Below are 20,511 nucleotides of genomic sequence, written 5' to 3'. Positions count from 1 at the left end.
AGGTACTGCTTTTGTTTTGATCTCTATTTATTTTCTCTAGGATATACCCTGGTTCGTACCAGGCATTTCCAACGCTAAATTGTAGTTTATGAATATTCACAATTGGGCATGTGCAAGGACAGAACATCCAAAGCCGCTTTGAAAACCCTTGGCCGGACTCCCCTCATGAATATTCATAAGATAGAATGTTTTGTCTAAAATTGAACAGACCAGGGTAGTTAAAAACACAGATCCGCCCATCTGGCCAGTCTGTAGAATCAGTAGTGATGTACAGTACTGAGTGATTGTATAATCATTCCTGCCTGATCCATTGGAGTGGTGCTGGCAGAGTGGAGTTCAGTTCCCTGATGTCCCCTGCAGTGGACAGGGTGTAGTTTAGGGTTGACACAGTTCCCTGTGTCTCCCGTAGAGGACAGGAAGTGGCACAGGGTGGAGTTTAGGGTTGATACAGTTCCCTGTGTCTCCTGTAGAGGACAGGAACTGGCACAGGGTGGAGTTTAGGGTTGATGCAGTTCCCTATGTCCCCTGCAGTGGATGGGAAGTGGCACAGGGTGGAGTTTAGGGTTGATGCAGTTCCCTATGTCCCCTGCAGTGGATGGGAAGTGGCAGGCCTGGAGCTTGTGGGGCGGCTGCACAAAGACCTGTGGCGGGGGCAGCCAGCAGAGGCAGAGGGTCTGCTATGGGCCCTTCTTCGGTGGGGAGCAGTGCCCGGGGGACCGCGAGGAGGTGCGGCGCTGCAACGAGAAGAGGTGCCCAGGTGAGTCACACGTGACCGTCCTGTCGGATTCCCCCATGCATTGATCTCAGAAATCCCCTTCCTAGGTCCTTCAGTGTGGCTGGGTGTAGAATACTAGCAGGAATGGCATGGTGTGAAGTTTGCTATCTCAGCATGCAGGCTGTGGTCTGTGTGGGAAGAGAGAGAGGGTGTTCGGAGAATGAAAACAATCACTCACGAGTGTGTGTGTTGCGGTCATGTGCACACCCATCTGTTTTTGTAACCCTGGTGTAAAATCCAGCTATGACCAGGTACCATGAAATACTAGGTACCAGCTGTTTCAAAACATCGCTAGAGCTGGTCAAACCAAGTTGAGTATAGAGCTGGTCTAACTGGTCTACCAGCTACCAGCTGTTTCAAAACTTAGCTTGAGCTGTTTTTTCCGCAGGGAGGGCATGTATACATACATGTGTATGTCCTTATTTCTTGTGCTATGCCCTGTTGCAGAGCCCCATGAGATCTGTGATGAGGAGAACTATGCCAACGTGGTGTGGAAGGAGACAGCTTCTGGTGACACTGCAGCCGTGCGCTGCCCCCCCAACGCAGTCGGTAAGACTTGGCCTTGGCCCCATGACATGAGCTCAGAGTAGTGCAGACAAAGGCTAAATATGTAACCCAACATCATGGTGCTTAGCCTGGACAAAGCTCTGCAAATTTGCGAGGCAGTGACACTGTTCCCCCACCTGCTGTTCTGATGCAGGGCTGATCTTGCGTCGATGCACTCTGGACTATGATGGCATTGCCTACTGGGAGAGCCCAACTTACATGAAATGCATTTCCAACGACTATCGTAGCATCCAAACATTGGTAAGCTGCGCCCATACCATTTTTATCAAAAATGTATGAAGAAACCATTTGTTTTCAACCTTTCATAGTTAACAGCCATCTTAAGAGTAATGTTAGTAAAAACAATGAAGACATGCTGTTTGTCAACTTGTGCAGTAACCCTCAGTTTTATTTCCAAGACTCGTGAGCACCTTTCTAAAGCCCAGCGAGGGCTCATGGGAGAAGGAGTTTCTGAGGTGTTGGCCAAGCTGAGAAGTACATCCAGTGATGGGACCAGCTACAGTGGAGATCTTCTGGCCATCATAGATGTGCTGAAGAACATGACTGAGATTTTCCGCAGGTCTTACTACAGCCCCAGCAGTGCTGATGTGCAGGTCAGGCACTGCAGAATTTGTTTATTACTATTATTATTATTACCTTCAACTACGACCATCAAATATGTGGGAGAATTGCATTTTTTAGCATGTCAATCCATATTGAGCCACCCAGTCTTAGACAGCCATCTTCTGTTTTCTCCTGGACCTGCAGAACTTTGTCCAATCGGTGAGCAACTTGCTGATGGAGGAGAACAGAGAGCGATGGGAGGAGACCCAGCTGGTGAGGAGCCACATTCCATCTTCTGTACTTCCTTTATTTTCCTTCCTCAATTTTCTTGTCTTTTTGTTTATACAAGGGCTATATTTTGACATGTATTTGTCTGAGGCACAGGCTGTCCTTATAGCCCAGATGAAAGCAGTTAAATAATGGAGGTTATATATATATGCCCTCAAACACATAACCTGTGAATATGTTCATACATACAGTATGTTTGGGTATGTCTGAGAATCTTCACATATTTAATATTTTAAAAATACAATATCTGGACGGAAGTTTTTTCTCCTCCATCGGCGGTCACCGGTCCAGAGGACCAGGGCCCCATGACGGTGAAGGAGAACGAGAAAGACCAAGAGAGAAAAAGACAGAGACCGAGAGAGAGAAAACACTACACCCACTCTCCAAGCAGCACACTGCACCTCACTGCGACCCCACATCATCTGCCGCCCACACAAACCGGTGTCACACTGACTTTGAACATTCCACATGATGTTGGAACACATTTTCATTTATTCTATTTGCGGTGGGTGAGAATCTGCTCTGTTTGAGTCGGGCGACGCTAGCTGGCTGCTGCTTGGGGTCAGGGTTTTTAATGGTCTCTGCGAGACCCCTGTGGGAACGGTCTGTACTTTGCGGCCCTGCAGTCCACCTGCTGAGCTTCGGAGCAACTGTGTCATCAGGGTACACTTAATGCACAGCAGTGCGGGTGGGATAAAGAAGTCCATCTGAAACCCATCGTTCCTGAGTATCACTGCAGTCCATTACACAGAGGCCTGCCAGCCACATTTGACACAAGCATGATGTGGATTCACGAACGGAGTGGCGAGAAGCCGCTGTCCTTTCAGCTCCAACAATCCCGCTGCCCGTTTACCGCTGGGCGTAAAACAGAAAGGCCTGTGCCCACACACTTCCAGAGTCAGTGTAGACATGCCAACCTTGCTGTCTCCCCTCCGCAGCTGGGCCCAAACATCAAAGAGCTGTTCCGTCTGGTCGAGGACTTTGTGGATGTGATCGGTTTCCGGATGAAGGACTTCCAAGACGCCTACGAGGTCACAGAGAACCTAGGTGAGTCATTTCCTGTGATTTTCATGTACCGTCTTGCCAACTGGGAGGGACACTTGATTTGACACTTGAAGGTAGCAGGTACCCCTCCCAATTTGGCTGTTATACTGTACCCTTGGGCTAGGCATTTCACGTGAATTGCTTCTGCAAATTGCCATCTGTAAAAATAGATAGTATGTGAAATGATCTTTAGGTCACCCCTGGCACCTGTCAAGCAGAGAAATAGTATTATGGCCAGATGCCGCACAAGTTTGGCTGTGTCACTGACTGTAGATTGTAGTGTAGAGGCTCAAGGGACATTAAGGGATGTTTCAAATTATTCCAAAAAATGAAAAATAAACATTGAATAAACCTTCATATTCATTCACATATGTTTAAGTTAAGGTCTGCTTGTGCTGTGCCAAGTTTGTCTTAAAAGTGCATGAGGAAATGCAGTTCATCATTAAAGGCAAAGGCAATTATCATCTTGTGATCACCTTGTTGAATTGCAGTGAACCCTGTCCAGAATCCTTCATTGAATGGTAAAACAACATCCCTTGTGAGAAGTGTCTTAAGGTGAATGTGTTTGCATGAATGTACTGTGTTCAGTACTTCTCTCTTTTATCTTTCAGTGCTAAGCATCCACAAGCGACCAGCCTCTGGGGCCTCTGACATCACTTTCCCTATGAAGGGCTGGAAGGGCATGGTGGACTGGGGCAGGGGCTCTGAAGACAAGGTCACAGTCTCGCGAAACACGCTGTCTATGGGCAAACCAGGTTAGAATCCCAACATGCTCTCATACATCTGTACTTACATAACCCCCCCCCCACACACACACACACACACACACATACACACACACACAAACACACACACACACACACACACACACACACACATACACACACACACAAACACACACATACACACACACACAAACACACACACACACACACAGACACACACACACACAGACACAGACACACACAAACACACACACACATACACACACACAGACACACACACACACACCATAGCTCCCAAGCTTCTGGTACAGTGAGGTAAAAATTACTCAATCCACTGTATATCTAGGCAGAGTTTCCCATGTCAGTGGTTGTCCTGATCCCAGGCACAGATGCAATGTGGGAAATGTGCTTGCTGCCCAACTCGTGGCTCGACCTAAATATGACCAAGCCAATTATAGAGGACTGCTGAAAGTCAGGGAGAGAGAGAGGGCATGCACACACACACACACACACACAGGCACACACGCAGGCACTCACACACACACACACACACACACACACACACACACACACACACACGCATACACTCACACACACAAACACACCCACCCGCACACACACACACACACACACACAGTATGCTCAGCATGTCCTCCCGCGTTTCGCGATGGCAGCTGTGGAGTGCGACTCTCCTAGCGAGGTGACGATGCTGTTTCATTTAGCCCACGCACAAGCTGGAAATGGATCTGATCACACCTGGGCCTCTGGTGGGACACCGGAGCTGAAAACTGCACTGCAAACGGCTGTCTCATCAACACCTCTTTCTTCCCCTCTCTCTGTGAGCTTCCCTAACTGTCAACAATAGTTTTCAATGAGCTTCTTACCACAAAAAATATTCTTTCTAGCCCCCAAATGCACGTGCAAATATGATGGTACATGTTAGCACCAAGTCTTACTCTGTGATTTTTGAACATGGTTACCATGGCGCTTAATGGCTGAAACTCACAGCTCTTATAGTATACCTCTTGAATATGGTGATGGTTTTTTCCCCACCTTGTGTGACTGAAGCTTTTTGGCAGGCCCTCAGTACAGACAATTAGGGCAAGCACTCACCCTGACCAAACCATGTGACTGGGACAACCTTCCTTAATCAGAAGTTAACTAGAGCCAACCATGTGCAATTAAAAATAAATTCCCATTTTCACAGCGCTTATAATGCATTGCCTGTCACTCATCCCTCTCCGTGTCTCTCTCAGTGTCATCTTCAGTGAACTAACAGCACACACAGAGCCAAGATGGCATCATATTCTTTACACATCTTTTACCAGACTCCCTGCACTCGCACTGAGAAACTTGAGTATGCAGAGAGCCAAAATGGTGTTGCTGCTTGCCTGTCATTCCCTGGAAATACCTCTGAGACTGAGTTAGTGAAAACATATGTACAGCAGCCCCAAGTGTCTCGGTAAAGGCCACCTGTAGCACAAAACAAAAATTCCTGTTTGTGTATCTTCACAACGATGCACGCCAGAATCGTACGAGTGATGCGGGGGCCCTCAGCACAGTCCCTGAGAGAAAAATATGCTGCTCCAAAAGCCCTAGACCGCGCGTGTTGCCCGCAGAAACTACAAAAACAGCCCCCCCCGTCCCCAAACAGAGCGCTGTCCTCTTCTGTTCCAGTTGAAAGCCCCTGAGACCTCAGCTGTATGCCGGGGGGCTGCCCATAGCCTGCCATCCCCAAGTCCACTGCAATATGGCACGTCTCACATGCGCCCGGCCGTCTTTCCTGCATAATTAGAATTTATATAGATCGGAGCAGATGCAGCCCCATGTTTCTCTTTCTAACCCAAGGCGGTTTTCCTTCACTATCCAACGGAGGTTCTGCTTTTCTTTTTTCTCTTCTTTCTTACACCACATTACAATCACAGAGCAGATGCTCTTATCCAAAGCGACTTAAACTTACATTTTATTTCTTCCTTTCCATTTATTTCCGTTTCTATTTTTGCTTTTAATTTTTTCTGCAGGGTGGATGCAATCCGTTACAGATTTTGGCTTAACCGATATGTTCTTATGACAGTTTGTGCCATCATCTTACCAATGTTGTTTGTCACTTGACCAGCCAACTAAAATTAACTAAGTGAAGCTATGCACTGAAAACCTGTAAAAAAATAAACAACTTTCTTTAATGTGAATGGCATTTAGTCATATTGGACATATGCTTAAGATTAATGCCACAGATGCACTGGCACAGAAAGCAGAGCTGGGACACACATGTGTCCTGGGCACTTTTGAAGATGCACATGCAGGGTGATGTTATAAATAGGTACACGGGCCTGATAACTGGGCCATTCTCAGCATGGAGCGAGTCAGTCAGAGGTCTCGATGGAAACACTGTGGGAGACAGGGTGACCTGCATTTATTTTCCATGGCACCTTGAATCAGGCAGTTACTGTAAAGAACAGGCGCAGTGGTAACCCACTGCTGGTCTGCAGAAACCTGCAGCGTACATACTCTAAAGTACCTCTGTGATCTCCAGCTCCTTTTTGGTAGCTTTCTTTATTACTTTCATCACCCCTCGTAAATGGTTTATGTGTTCCATTTATACATTTAAGGTTTTTTAAGTCTCTCACTAACTATCTCTCTCTCTCTTTGTCTATCTCTCTCTTCCCTCTCTCTCTCTCTCTCTCTATCTCTCCCTCCCTAATTTTGCAGATGCAGATGACTCCTCAGCGTTTGTCACTGGCATTGCTCTGTACAGGAACCTGGGCAGCATTCTCTCTTTACAAAGGTAAGAAGCCTTCGTCCTCCACACCCTCCCAGTGTCAGACCACTGTGGCTCCCTCAGCAGTGACTACCCTTGTTATGATATGCTAATCCTTACAAAATCATGCTTATGTCATGCTATGGCACGCTAACTAACTACAACCTTAAACCCTAATAACTTAAACCCAAATTTCAATCAAATATTGCATAACTAAATCTTAATTTGAAAGAGCGTTTTGGCATGTTTTGGCGTGTATTTGAAACAACGTCACATTCTCCTACAATAAATGTCATGCTTTTGTGATTTAAAATGATGCCATATACAGTTTTTGTGTGGGGATGCTCATGCAATCATGTTAGGGTCTTAATGGTTCACACTTCAGGCAACTCATAAACCCGCGGAAAGGCCAAACACAAGAGAAGCCAAAGCCAGGGGCACGTATTGACATTCTGCACATATGAGATACGATTAACATGCAGACATGCATTCGACAGGCAAATGCAATCCTCTCGCACATTCTACTTCTGCCTCTCCGGAATGTATTTGCATTTTGAAACAAAACTCCCCTGTCTTTCTTTCATCACGTCTTCCTGCTGGATTCTGTTATTTCGTGATATTTATTTTGTACTGGTGATGAGGCAGCAGGACAGGTGACTTGGAAACATTGACATTTAACTTGACTGATTACGCACGAAGAAGAAATACCATAACGATGCTGGTGGTATGGCTAGGGGAGGGGGGACAACACAAGATGTGTGCAGATGAGTTTGAAAGGGAGGTGAGCGAGGGTTTAAGGGCTGAGAGGGGGAGGGTGCTTGTTCATGTTTCATCTCACCATGTGCATCTCTCTCTCTGTCTCCTCCTCCTGCTCTCAGAAACAGCACCGTGCTGAACTCCAAGGTGGTCTCGGTCACAATTAAGCCCACCCCTACCTTCCTGTCCGCGCCCGTGGAGATTGAATTCTCCCATCTCTACAACGTAAGTACCCCTCTTCCCTGCAAACTAGTCCCTGCTCTTTAGCCTCCTTAGTGTCATCCAACAGGAAGAGCCATTATTCCAAAGAAAATGCTCTATTTAAACCTGAATGTTGAATTCTCTGGTTGAGAGACATTCCTCTTCAATCATTTTTGATAAACCACAAGCGGTGATGTCTATGGAGGTGTCCATCTTCCCCTATAAGCAGATAGTGGCTGTTTTAAGCAGAAAAAAAATACAATTTGAGAAAATACTGAGGGTTTATAATTGTTGAGGGTTTATAATTCTGTTTGCCAGGTGCTACAGGTATATTGATTGATATCTCCTTTCCCTCTCTGTACAGGGCACCACAAACCAAACCTGCATCTCCTGGGATGAAAGTGACAGGTAATTGACAATTTTATTTTTATTCTTTATTCATTAATTCACATTCTGTGGTCAAGCTGATCAGCAGGCCACGAGCGGAGTCACTTTTTAAATGGTCATGGACCTTAGGTGTACAATCTAGCTATGTGAAATGCCAGCTGTTTCAACACATAGCTTGAGCTGGTCAAGCCATGTTGAGTATGGAGCTGATCTAACTGGTCAACCAGCTACCAGCTTCAAAACCTAGCTTCAGCGGTTTTTTTTTCTGCAGGGAGAGATGACGCATGGGAATGGATAGACTGGACTGAGGCTTGACCAAACCAATTCAAGAGCACACATTAATTGTTTTGTGAATGCATGTACTGTATGTGTTGGTGGCTGAATGAGAAGCAATCAGATGGCGAAATAGCGCAGATGGCAAGAACTGGCCCTCTCTCTGATCCCAAATCTCCCATGTGTCATCTTTCCAGCCGATGTCCAGAACGTTCCGCGGGAAGCGATCCCCCGGGGGTCGCATTGTGTCGTAATACAGCTGCTCATTACATAATCGCCGAGTGCACTACCCAGTCTTATCCAACAAGCCGAGCGACTCCGTGGGCAGCGCAAGTTTGAGCAATCATCACGCACACTGCACAAAGGCTTTTTTCCCTTTTACACTTTGGCGAGAAATTGAGAAAGTGTCGGTGACACTCCGCGTTCAGAAGTTGTAGTTGGAGACAGTTCCCCTGCAGCCTTTTCTTGTGGAGACTTCAGTTAGTCACGTTAACTTCACCCCGACAGTGATGCAGCGTGCGGAAAATTGAAAGTGTCGTTCACTGTGACGGGCAGCCCACGCGCGTGTCAACAGGAAGGAGGGAGTCGGAGAGGCGGCATGGTTCAGAGACATATCGCGAAGTCGACTTGCATATGGCGGGGTGTTGGGAATGGTTACCAGCCAAGGGTTTACACGACCCGCTATAGGTGTGATGTGTCTCTCCACATGCTTTTATAAATACTTCTGGGACATTTTTTATTAAATAAAAAAAGAAAAGAAAAAAGAAAAACGGTCTCTGGTCCCGGGCTTCGTTGTGCCCTTATCTTGTGTTGGATGCAGGACATTTGCATTTAGATAGATACGTACACTTGTGTTACAGAGATGAGACATGAAATTCGTTCTGTCCTGCTTCTCAGATTAAAAAAGTTTGACCTGGAAAGAAAGTGTGAGGGAAATAGAGAGAGAGAGAGAGAGAGAGAGAGAGAGAGAGAGAGAGAGAGAGAGAGAGAGAGAGAGAGAGAGAGAGAGAGACAGACGGACAGGCAGTGAGAGAGAGGCAGACAGAGTGAATGAGATAGAGAGAAAGAGAGAGATATAGAAATCTAATATAGCTGTAGTATTTGGGTAGGGGGACCATGTTCCAAACAAGATTAAAATTTTGGACAGCTGGAATGATTAATGAGTTAATATTGGGGAGAAATTGGAACCTGAGTCCTGTTGGCAGAGTGTCTGGGCTGTCCTATGTCTTGTCTATAACTGCGTAGCTGAAAGGTGATTGGCTTGTCTACTCACAGGAGATCCTTTTCAAGCCAGGCTGGGGCTCAGCTTGATCAATGAGAGTGTGCAATAGTTCAATCACATTAGATCATGTAATCACCTAGCCCAGATCCACACGCAATCCAGTGTTTACTGTATTTGATATCATTTCGGTATCGATTGTTAGCATTTTTTGTATGCATGTTTTTGTTAATCTATGTATCTGTGACCTTACCTCCTACCCATTAAGTGCATAGCATAGTTAAATGATTCAGAGTATAGCTTCGACATAGAGTGTGGGGAACCATTTTGTTTCATCACCTGACCTACCAGAACCACTGGCAGTTGTCATGGTTACTGCATATAGATATGAAAGGATCTTGATTCTTAAGGCAGGGTATGGAGGGAGCGGTTCATACTTTGATTGATGCATTTTTGAAGCCCTGTGAGATTACTATGCTAGCATTTTCATGTGTTGCTTTTTTAAGCTTCCTGTTGTCCTCTGGTCAAAAATACACTAAGATTTAGAGCAGTGACCCCAAAGCCCCTTAAGTTTAATGTTTTCAGCATGAAATGAAATTACTTTTCCTGGCGTGACCCAACCATTAAAAAAGTTTATACTTATAAATGCAGAGCGCCTTCAGGGTACAAAGATTGTCTTGAGTGTTTTTTTTTGACCATGCAGTAATGAAATCAGTTTCAAGCTAATTGAAGTATTAATAAATAATGTATAGTAACTATAAAGCATAGTAACCCTGCTAACACAAAATGTTCTGCCAACAATGTTGTTGCCATGCATTGGTAATGTCATCCCTTACGAAAAAATCATGTGTCCAAAAACCACGTGTGAACATCCAACCTCTGTAAAGTTCATGCATGAAGACTTTCGTATCGTCTTACTTCTGCTGAATAGTGTAATACACAACCAAGTGCTTGGTGCTCAAAGCTTCCTGAAATTATTCAGAAAGCTGAATATTGTATTGTTATTTGTTTCCTTTCAGTAAAATGCAAAGCACTCTGCTCATTGATGAGCTATTTTCCCTATATGTGCACATTACCTTTAGCCAAATTAATAATATACTTTTTTAATAGGCATTGTGCATATGCAAATAGCAAGATTCATAATCAATAATCAAAGTCCTAGACATCTATTATAGCAAAAAGCAAAATAATTATGATGTTGTTTTGTAGACTGAATAAACACAGTCTGTCTAGACTGTGAAGAAGGAAAGCACAGTTAATCACTGATTTGCTGATGAGTGACAGGTTGGTTCTGCAAGCAAAATAGATTTTGGGTTTAAAAATTCAATGAAGCGACTTTACCGTACAGGGGTGGCGGGGGCGGCCACAGGGTGCCTGCATCATATAAAGATTACATAAGGGTTAAATGATGGCCCCCGCCTCTCCCTTTCAATGCAAGTCCAGTTCTAAATAATAGCCAGAAAGCGTCAATGCTATCTTTCGCCGCACGAAAATCAATTCTGCGAAACAAAAGAGCGATTACTGTAGGCAGTGTTGGCCTGGAAATCTGAATCAGTCCTCAAGGGCGGCCATTGAGCTCAGGAGCGTGAGGAGGACGAGAGCCGCGGCTGCGGCGGCCATATTAAGCAGCCCCAAAGACGTGTCTTACAGCGCGCTGAGATCGGCTCGGAAGCAGCTCCGGGCACTGACAGCTTGCTGCGGTCGCTACAAAGGCACTGTAATTTCCCTGTTTGCTCCTGCACGGAAATGCAGCCATGAAGGAATATCCCCTGCTCTGCAGGAGGAATATTCAGGTGTATGATCCCGTGATCAAAATGGTAATGGTACAGTAGCATACTCAATCAAGCTATATGATAATGCTATGGTCCGTGTGTGCATGTTTAGTTTTAGGGCTAAGGTCTATGTCCTCAGCAGTAGGTTTTGTGTGCCATTGACCATGCTGGCCTGTTAGAATGCTACCTGGGGTGCGGGTCATAGAGGTTAGACAGACGGCAGTTTGGATTGTGCCATGTTGCCGTCCCCCAGGGTGTGGCCAGTCTGTCTGGCAGCAGGGCCAAGCCAATACAACAAGCCAAGAGACACAGTATGATCCAAAAAAGAAAACAAAATGTATCATTATTTTCACAAAAATCTGTGTATATACTTAAATATACTAAATATTTATTCTCGCTTTTATATCTATGGCACTTGTCGATTTTGTGAGGCCATTTGTTATATTTTGCTCTCATTAGTATAGGAAAAGGTAGATACTGTTACTGAATGCAAAACCAAAAAATGTTGCAATGATAACTGGAAGTGAGAAGGGGGAATTGTAATAAAATGACTCCACGCTGTCATCGGTTTATCTATCTGAGCGTGACGTCTAACAGATGAACGTGGGTACAGAACTTTTTACGACTTTCGCTGTCGCCACTTCTAAACTCCCACACTGTAGTTCTCGAGCAGATATACGGAATCAGCGGTCCCTGGCTTCTGTGAATTTCACATCATTAGAAGCATAATGAGATGACATTACTGCATGGGGCAGAGGACAATGAGTCATTCTTGTTAAAAGTGGAAAAAGAAAATGTAATTATGTTGCTTGAAGAATCGTGCTCACGCCCCACCTCCTGTTTTCACCAGTACTGGCCCCCAGTTCTTCCATATGCCATTACTTGAAGAAGATAGACCAAGTGAGTTAGGAAGATAGAGTTCCTGTCCCCCACCCCCTTCGTCAGTGCCTGGATTTAGGCGTATTTTGACGGACCCTTCTCTGCCACACTTCCTGTCGACCACTATCACGCTTCGCAAATTCCAGTGCCAGCCCGGAGAGACATTTTAGTTTGTGAAACATGAATCCAACTCATGCAAAATGAAGCTCAATAGTCAACATTTTGCACTTCAAATAGGATTTGGGTAATATAGCTTGACAATATGGTATCTCTGCCTTCTGCGGTGATTCACTTTAAATTCACAATCTGTTTGTGTTAGAGCAGTGAGGCTGATATATGCATTGTCTGAGCATATGTATCCACAGAACAATAAATGGGGAAAAAACATTCGTATCGCCGCGTTGTCTTGTTATTTTCCATATTAGCATTACTATTGAGAAACATGTCAGTATTATTATTGTTATTGTTATTATTATTTAATCCGTGAAATTGGTCATTGATATTGGTCATCCAAATGTAATTGACCAATTATGTCAAAATAATCACATTTATTAAATCTCACCTCATCTCAGCCTATTGGAGCACCACTTAGTATGGACTTGAGGTTTGTTGTGTACAGGGTATGGGCAGTGTGCTGTGTACTATTTGACCTAGGAAGGACACATGCAGAACACCTGAGGCCCTGCCAACATGGGGCCTTCATGATAAGTTGGGTTTCTTCTGCATTGGGGGGAGGGGCGGGGGTAGTCGGTGCTCATGGGAAGATTTGTGCTTTACTCGTCCATAATGCTTTCAACAAATAAATGCAACAAGCTGATGCTTGCCACTTTGGTCAGGTATAGTGATGAATTGCATAGGTTTTGGGGAGAGGCTCATGGATGTTGATAAAGTGAAAAGTCGTTTTTGAAGCTGGTCAACAAACACATCTATAGAAATATATAGAACATAAATATACAGAATGATGGTTAGAATTTAGAAAAACATATTAAACATATTATTATTACAGCTATTATTATTATTATTATTATTATTATTATTATTATTATTATTATTATTATTATTATTATGTCGTTGCTGTCATTTATTTTACCATTCATATTATGCCGCATGTTTGATTTCTCTTGTATTGCAATAACCTTGCCATGCAGAAACCTGTAGTGTACGAAGCCACAGATCCTCCTCTCCATCACAAATTTCAGTGTGTTTTGCGTGCTCTGCCTGGCATGCAGTGGAGACCGTGAGGGATCAAGAGAAATGGCTTTTTAAACGTAAAGGGGATTTGAGTCGTTTTTCCCTGTTTTTAACACTCCGCTGTTCTCTCTCTCCTTCTCGCAGCTCATCGCTGCTCGGATCCTGGTCGGCTAGGGGCTGCAGAGCGGTGCCCGTTGATTCATTCAGAACCAAATGTGTGTGTGACAGACTATCGAGCTTCGCCATTTTAGCACGGATAAATCCAGACATGGTAAGCGAAATACCTGTATTTTCTGCTTTCTAAAAGGAAAAGGGTTCGAAATGTTCGTTTTGTGCGATAAGAGCGTGAGAGGGAGAGAAAAAAGATGAAATAGGCGTCATTGTCATTCCGTTTCAACAGATCCTTGTGGCGCTCCCTCCCTCCCTCTCTCTTTCGGCATGCTTGTGCCATTCTGTCAAGCCTTGATTTCTGTGCCTGGGAATTTTGGGGGGTTGAAAATGCGTACAGAACATTTAGGCATTTTTAATTTCGAATGAAAATATCGACTTAAATCCTCTCGTTGATACGCCGCGTACGTTCGAGGAGTTGTGTGGGGTTGAAATTAGAAAAAGAATAGGTATCATTATCCTGATGTTGACAGTGAAATGTGTTTGATTTGCATATATTATGGACTGAATCGACGGAAACGATTGTGGGCTTTCAGAACGATATTTGAATTCGAGGTTATAAATAAATAAATGTTGCATGCAATGATATTGATTTTGAATTTTAAAAAATGTAACCGGACAAATCGTTTGATATTTAAGGGAGGCTGCTTTTTATTGTATTGCTTTATTGACGTGTTATTTATATAATTTTTATCTTCAAATTTCTTGTTTCAATGGTATGCTATCACGTTGGATACAATAAATAACAAAATATGCAAATAAAAAAACACCAGGCAGTGTGACTGCAATGAAGCAAAAAATGTATTTTGATCTAGTGATACTGTGCAAATATGACATTTTTCATTAAAAACACTGACTATGCTGTAGTCACATCTAATTTAGCACGAGGATTATGATGACCAATATCCATGACATCCCTGTTCCTTAGGAAAGAGTCTCTTTGTGTCGAATTTTCATTCAGTCAGATTAGTTATTATTAGACTAGAACCTGCCTCTAAAGCTTTTTGTTCAGTAGTTACCCTGGTAACAACATCCGCACTGGGGCTCTTAAAGCTATAGAAGATGCCATAACGGCTTCTTTGTGCTTCCTGCCCCAGATACGCTTTTTCTTCTTTCCTTTTTTTAAGAGGAGTAAAAGGAGAACATTTTATCAGTTTTCCATATTGGGCTATCATTGGATTTTGCGGTATCAAACAGAAGAATCAGAATGGTAACTAGTGTGTGTGTGTGTGTGTGTGTGTGGGAAGGGGGGGTGTAAGTACATAATACATATTAATGAATACATGACTGCACCTGCAAACCGCAGACAAACCCTAAAAATGAATTAACTCACAAATCCCATACTCAAAGCTCTGCGTGTGATGCAGATTCTAAATCCCACACCCCGTTCTAGTATCAATGATTATTTTACTTCTGAGGATGGATGGATTTTGACATGGGGAAGGACTGCTGCAAGATGTAGTTAGAGTCTTCCGCTTTGCAAAATGAAAGTCTGAAAATGCTTAAAGTGTCACTGGCTGTTCTCTGCCTGTCATGTGTGAGCTTCTGCTACATTTGCAGTGCACAGCACATCTGAGACCTGTGTGAATGCACTGTGTTTCTGAGAGTCGGATCTGCTGTCACTCTGTCTGCCTGCAACACTGGCGCCCGCCCCCCCCCACCCCCCACCCCCCATTCGGTTACATCCACACTGTTTGCCCCGCTCCACCTGGGCAGATGGCTTGCTGTTTTGCCCAGCAATGCAGTCTGTTTTTGAGCAAGATGTTGGCATCCATTTTGGCAAGTTGCTTTGTTCGTTTCACCATTTCTCAGAGAGGAACGGGAAGAAAAAAAAGACTGATAGCAACACCCGCCCCCTGTTTCTTTTCGCGAGACCCCCACGGCTACACTGCTAATCATTCCTTTGGAAATGCTTGCCTTCCCAATTTACTTCCAGATTTTCTGTCCGACGGCCCCGCTCTCTGCAGCTAAGCTTGAACAGACTCTGAATAACAAAGAGGCAGGCTGAAAGACAGACGTCTGGCTGCAGAGCAGCGCTTTTTCTCTACCTTTCCCCCTCTTCTTTTTTCTCCTCTTTCTGGTGTGCCACGTAGACTAGTTCAGTACAACTCAGCTGCAGGCTTTTAACAGACAAAAAAAAACGACGAAATAAAACGTCTCGGACCCGGCTCAGATATTTGGAGACACACACAGGCTGGTGCGGAACGATTCCTCACATGTTTTTTTTTACTGACATGGACCTTCGCCGTGTAATAGAACGTCATTAGTTTTGGCCGGTTCCCCAGGCGAGGTTGCATACGGAACAAAGGGAGGCTACTCTATAGAGCTGCCTCTTCATAGCCACATCCGTCTCCGCCCAGCCTGACAGACAGGTTTTGATGTAAATCTGCCACGCTGGCGAGCTAGCATTATAAACAGCCGCTAGCTGTGCGGCCATTGTCATGGGCCTGCAGGACCTCGGGCAGGTCGGTGGATGGCTGCTGCTGGGTCACGTGACTCCTCTTGAGGAAGCTAAGAAAGGAAAGGGAGGCATAAAGGTCCCTCGTTGAAGCCTGTTTGCTTTTTTTAGGTACACATAGCTGGCACCCCATCCCCGTACCTTTGTGATTTACGGCTTCTGACTTCCTCATGTCATTTCAAAGAGTAGATCACTGTACTCGGGCTATCGATCCAGTTCTGACCGCCTCAGCATTTTGCGATATACTGTAGCAGTAACACTTCCTCTGCCAACATGTAGCTTCAGCAAGTCATTATGGCGGACGCGGCATGCCTTAGAGTCTGGATCCTCTCTGCTCCACTCTGATTGGGTAGGAGCCAGACAAAGTTTGTCTGCACCTTGTTTTTTTTAAGAGATACACTGCAGTGCCGATTAATCAAAGGCATGTAATTGCCTTAGCTTGGGATAGACGGCCAACCTGGAGACGAGGCTACTGATAAACTCAACCAATTATCTTTTCTGCAGAGGGTGGGCCATGGGGCCGTTAGCTGTGAGACAGGCGTAGCGGGAAAATGGGATTGCTCGCTCTGCTTTTGCTTTTCCCTTCACCTCAGCTCTTAAGACTAAAATCGAATTTATACGTGTATGTATAATCAGTGATTCTGCATAATCGTTGTCTGGTTCCCACTCCTTGTGGACAGTCAGCCCTCTCAGAGGAAGTGTGCCTTTTGATCAGGCGATGTGGGGCACACAGGTGCTAAATGACTGCCCATCAATTCCTGCTGGCCAAGACATCATGGTGCTGATGGTGTTTGGCTGCCCTACACCAGAGCATGCCATGGCAAGCAAGGCCACAGCCACACACACACACACACACACACACACAAGCACAAACACATGCAAACGCACACCTGCAAATGCACACAGACACACATACACACACATGCAAATGCACACAGACACACATACACACATATACACAGGCCTACCCATAAACATTTTTCATCGCAACACGCTTACTGTGTGCCAACCGCAGCCGATGGATGCTGCTGCTACTGTCGCAGCTGATGCTGCTACCATGCTAACACATCACCATGGCAACCAAGAAAAAAGGAACCATGGCAACATATGGAAGGTGTATCAGTTTAGTGGAGAGAAATGAGCATCATCGTGGAATGATCTCTGCAGCGGGGATATTTTTCCCCCCGTCTTGCTGGTTTAATTAGATTAATCAAAGCAATTACCCATTCCTCTGCCTCGACCACGTTTTCTTTTTCCTTTTTTGTGGAATCACCTTGAAGTCACCTTGTTCCTCTGCTGTGGCCTAATTGCACCAGTCAGCAGGCTGCAAGGAGAAGGCCTGACACAAGCGTGAGACCTGACTGAATGTGTGTTTGTGTGCTTGTGTGTGTATGTTTGTGAGCATGCGTGTGTGTGTTTTCAGAGATGCTTTTCTAACCTATTTCTCTGTATCTCTTCTCTAGAATATGGACAAAACACTGCTCCCCTCAGTCACCCTGATCGTGGGCTGTGGGGTCTCCTCACTCACTCTACTTCTGCTCATCATCATCTATGTATCTGTCTGGAGGTGAGACCCCCACTTTACCCAAACCACTGCTTCTCCTCAAATCTTCCACCTCAGCATGTGAAAGACAATGAACTCTGACAAAGCCTCTATAAATAATAGATCTTCAGCAGGAGGATAACCATTTGAATATCATTTTCCAAATGATTCCAAAAATGCATTAAATAAGGCTATTACTTGCAATGGCTTTGATTGTTCTTGAAACAGAGTAGACCTTGCTGAATAGGAAGATGAATGATGGTGTTACATGAATTGCTTCAAAGAAATTCCCAGTTGTAAAAAGTGTATCATGTCACCTGACATGTAGTTGCCCTGGACAAGCAGGCATCTGCCAAACAAACACGATTGAGCAAATTCACCCTCATCAGCAGTCGGGGTACCGTCGCCAGTCCGTCTCTTGGAGTTCAGACAGTGTTTGGCTGGACTGGAATGAACCGGGGGTTCAGATCGAGTGAGAGAAGAGAAAGAGAGGGAAAGCGAGAGATGGGCATAGAAGACGGAGGGAGAGAGAGGAAGGCTGGAGGCCAACTCATCAAAGGGTGCTCACAGCAGTGTTTGTTTGCCCACCCTAATGGGTGAGATAATGGAGCCTAAACCTGCCCGTGTGCCCAGGTCAGTGGCAGCCAGCAGCCTGCCTCCTCCCTCCCTGTGTGCCCAGCTGGCATGCGGATCTGGAACAGACTCCGCTTTCTCACGGCCCACTGAGCAGCGAGCCGCACAGGGCTCCCCGGTCTCTGTGCTCCAATGGGGACAACTGGGAGGCTACCGCATTGGCCCAGGCACCAACGAAGAAGAAAATGCACACAAAATGAAAATACGTCAGCAAACCAACAAAGAGAGGGATGTTGTTGTTTTCGTTGTTTTGTTCAAATCTATGCTTTGTAGTCCTGTTTTCAAATGAGCTGAAATTGGAATATTATAGAAATCTGTTATAATAATATCTACTTTAAAACCACTGCTTTGCGGCTGAGGAAACTACTGTAGAGTGGCACATTATTTTGACTTTGATCAAGGCAGCAGATGGGTGTATCTGGCTTTTTTAAGTTTCTCACCCACACCGCGCCTCTTCCAACCCCAAATTCTCTGTCGCTGCCCACATGTTCCCATGGGTTGTCAGGCACCCATGCAGGTGAGATGTCTCCGAGCTGACGTCAGGTTGATGATTCATAGGCCCCACAGTCCAGCCGAGCGTGGAACAATGCGACCATAAACGCCGCCACCTTTCACATGTCATAAACATGGCTGCCTGGATTATGCAGCATTTATATACAGACAAGGGCCCTTGTTTTATGGTGCTGACTGTCACGGGGAGGGTGATGTACAGACAGGATAATTAAAGGTTTAAATTTCAGGGCATTCCCTCGTGGGAAGACTGGCTTTCAGGGGACTGAAGCAAAGAGGGGTTATTTATGTGAGAGGATGCCTTGGATGCCGCCCAACTGCTGACACGATTTTATCCCTGTCCTCAACCAGGTACATTCGCTCCGAGCGCTCCGTCATCCTGATCAACTTCTGCCTCTCCATCATCTCATCCAACGCCCTCATCCTGATCGGACAGACACAGACGCGTAACAAGGTGATTACCAATGGCCTCATTCCCCTCCTCCTCCCTCAAAGTCTTTGAATGACATTTTTCAAACTGCGACGATATAAATTTGTTTGCCGTTTTGATAAAGTGCTATCCTGCCTTTCCATCTCCATCGTGACCAAGTAAACTGGACCTTCTAATGTGTGATGTTGCACTGACCTGCTAACCTAACTTCCCATCTCCCATCTCCCCCTCTATCTCTCTATCACCATCTCAGGTCGTCTGCACCCTGGTGGCTGCTTTCCTTCACTTCTTCTTCCTGTCCTCCTTCTGCTGGGTTTTGACAGAGGCATGGCAGTCCTACATGGCGGTGACAGGGCGCCTGAGGAACCGCATCATTCGCAAACGCTTTCTGTGCCTGGGCTGGGGTGAGCATGTCCGACCACACTCAGCCTCTCCGGACCGCATCGCTTGCCTAACCTTCCACCCCCACCAGGTTGTCCGGGTTGACTTTGGGTTGACCACTGACCCCTATCTTCTCTCTTTTATCCTTCCAAGGTCTCCCTGCCCTAATTGTGGCTGTGTCTGTGGGCTTCACCAAGGCGAAAGGATATGGCACTGTCAACTAGTGAGTGTTCAGTCCACTCTGCCTCTCTCTCTGCTGTAACCCAGGTCTGGGCAATGTGTCCGGTTCACATAGCATGAGACGAGCAGTCAGAAAACCACTGAAGGAGAGAAACTTCAATGCAATAGCCTGCGGGCATACATTTGTGTGGGCTCACTGGACTGTGGTGAATTAACTTATCTCTCCCTTTCTCCCTTTTTCCCCTCTCCTTCGCTCTCTCTCCTTCTTTTTTCTCCCTATCTTTCACTTTCTCTACTTCACACTATCTCTGTCTTAGCTGTTGGCTCTCTCTGGAAGGTGGTCTCCTCTACGCTTTTGTGGGGCCGGCAGCTGCCGTTGTTCTGGTACTTTCTCTCCTTTCAGCCTAGTGATCTGTCATGGGCATGTCAACTCTTAATCTCGCTGACCTTGCTGACACACAAATGTTGAACCAGCATGAATTGCCACAAAATACTCCTAAAGCAATGGATCCTTTTGTCTGTGAGGAATTTAAAAGTGTGAAGGCGCTAGTCGTATAAAAATTTCACAAATTAACTTGCCCTAGCAAGTGTCATGGATGAAAATAGCTTTTTTTTGGCATTCATCTAAACTTAGTAAATCAAGATTATAATGTATTGATTTTGAGAGATGCTAAACAAGTTTACAGCTGCAAGATTTTGTTGGCATGTTTATCTGATAATTGATGCTGAAAATCAATGAATTAATTGAATATCAGTGTTTTTTATGTGATGCAATAGTGGGTATACAGTAACTGATCTTGCTACCCTTGCATGCCTCCCATACACCATCT

At 45.2% G+C, this 20,511-nt stretch overlaps 1 protein-coding gene across 1 annotated transcript in view; it reads left to right on the top strand.

The window, feature by feature from the left end:
• adgrb1a (adhesion G protein-coupled receptor B1a) overlaps nt 1-20,511 on the top strand; it is a 77,150-nt gene that overhangs the window by 38,972 nt on the left and 17,667 nt on the right. The window contains exons 8-23 of the mRNA XM_061261867.1: nt 593-757; nt 1,223-1,324; nt 1,476-1,582; nt 1,741-1,935; nt 2,090-2,158; nt 3,112-3,220; nt 3,829-3,972; nt 6,652-6,727; nt 7,579-7,681; nt 8,022-8,065; nt 13,523-13,649; nt 17,468-17,571; nt 19,042-19,144; nt 19,374-19,524; nt 19,655-19,724; nt 19,999-20,065. Of these exons, the coding sequence (XP_061117851.1) occupies nt 593-757; nt 1,223-1,324; nt 1,476-1,582; nt 1,741-1,935; nt 2,090-2,158; nt 3,112-3,220; nt 3,829-3,972; nt 6,652-6,727; nt 7,579-7,681; nt 8,022-8,065; nt 13,523-13,649; nt 17,468-17,571; nt 19,042-19,144; nt 19,374-19,524; nt 19,655-19,724; nt 19,999-20,065 (1,736 nt within the window). The remainder of the gene's footprint in view (nt 1-592; nt 758-1,222; nt 1,325-1,475; nt 1,583-1,740; nt 1,936-2,089; nt 2,159-3,111; nt 3,221-3,828; nt 3,973-6,651; nt 6,728-7,578; nt 7,682-8,021; nt 8,066-13,522; nt 13,650-17,467; nt 17,572-19,041; nt 19,145-19,373; nt 19,525-19,654; nt 19,725-19,998; nt 20,066-20,511) is intronic.

Source organism: Conger conger, chromosome 1 (assembly GCF_963514075.1).
Source record: "Conger conger chromosome 1, fConCon1.1, whole genome shotgun sequence".
In the NCBI taxonomy this organism is placed as follows: Eukaryota; Metazoa; Chordata; class Actinopteri; order Anguilliformes; family Congridae; genus Conger; species Conger conger.
This window is presented reverse-complemented; position numbering and strand designations above follow the sequence as displayed.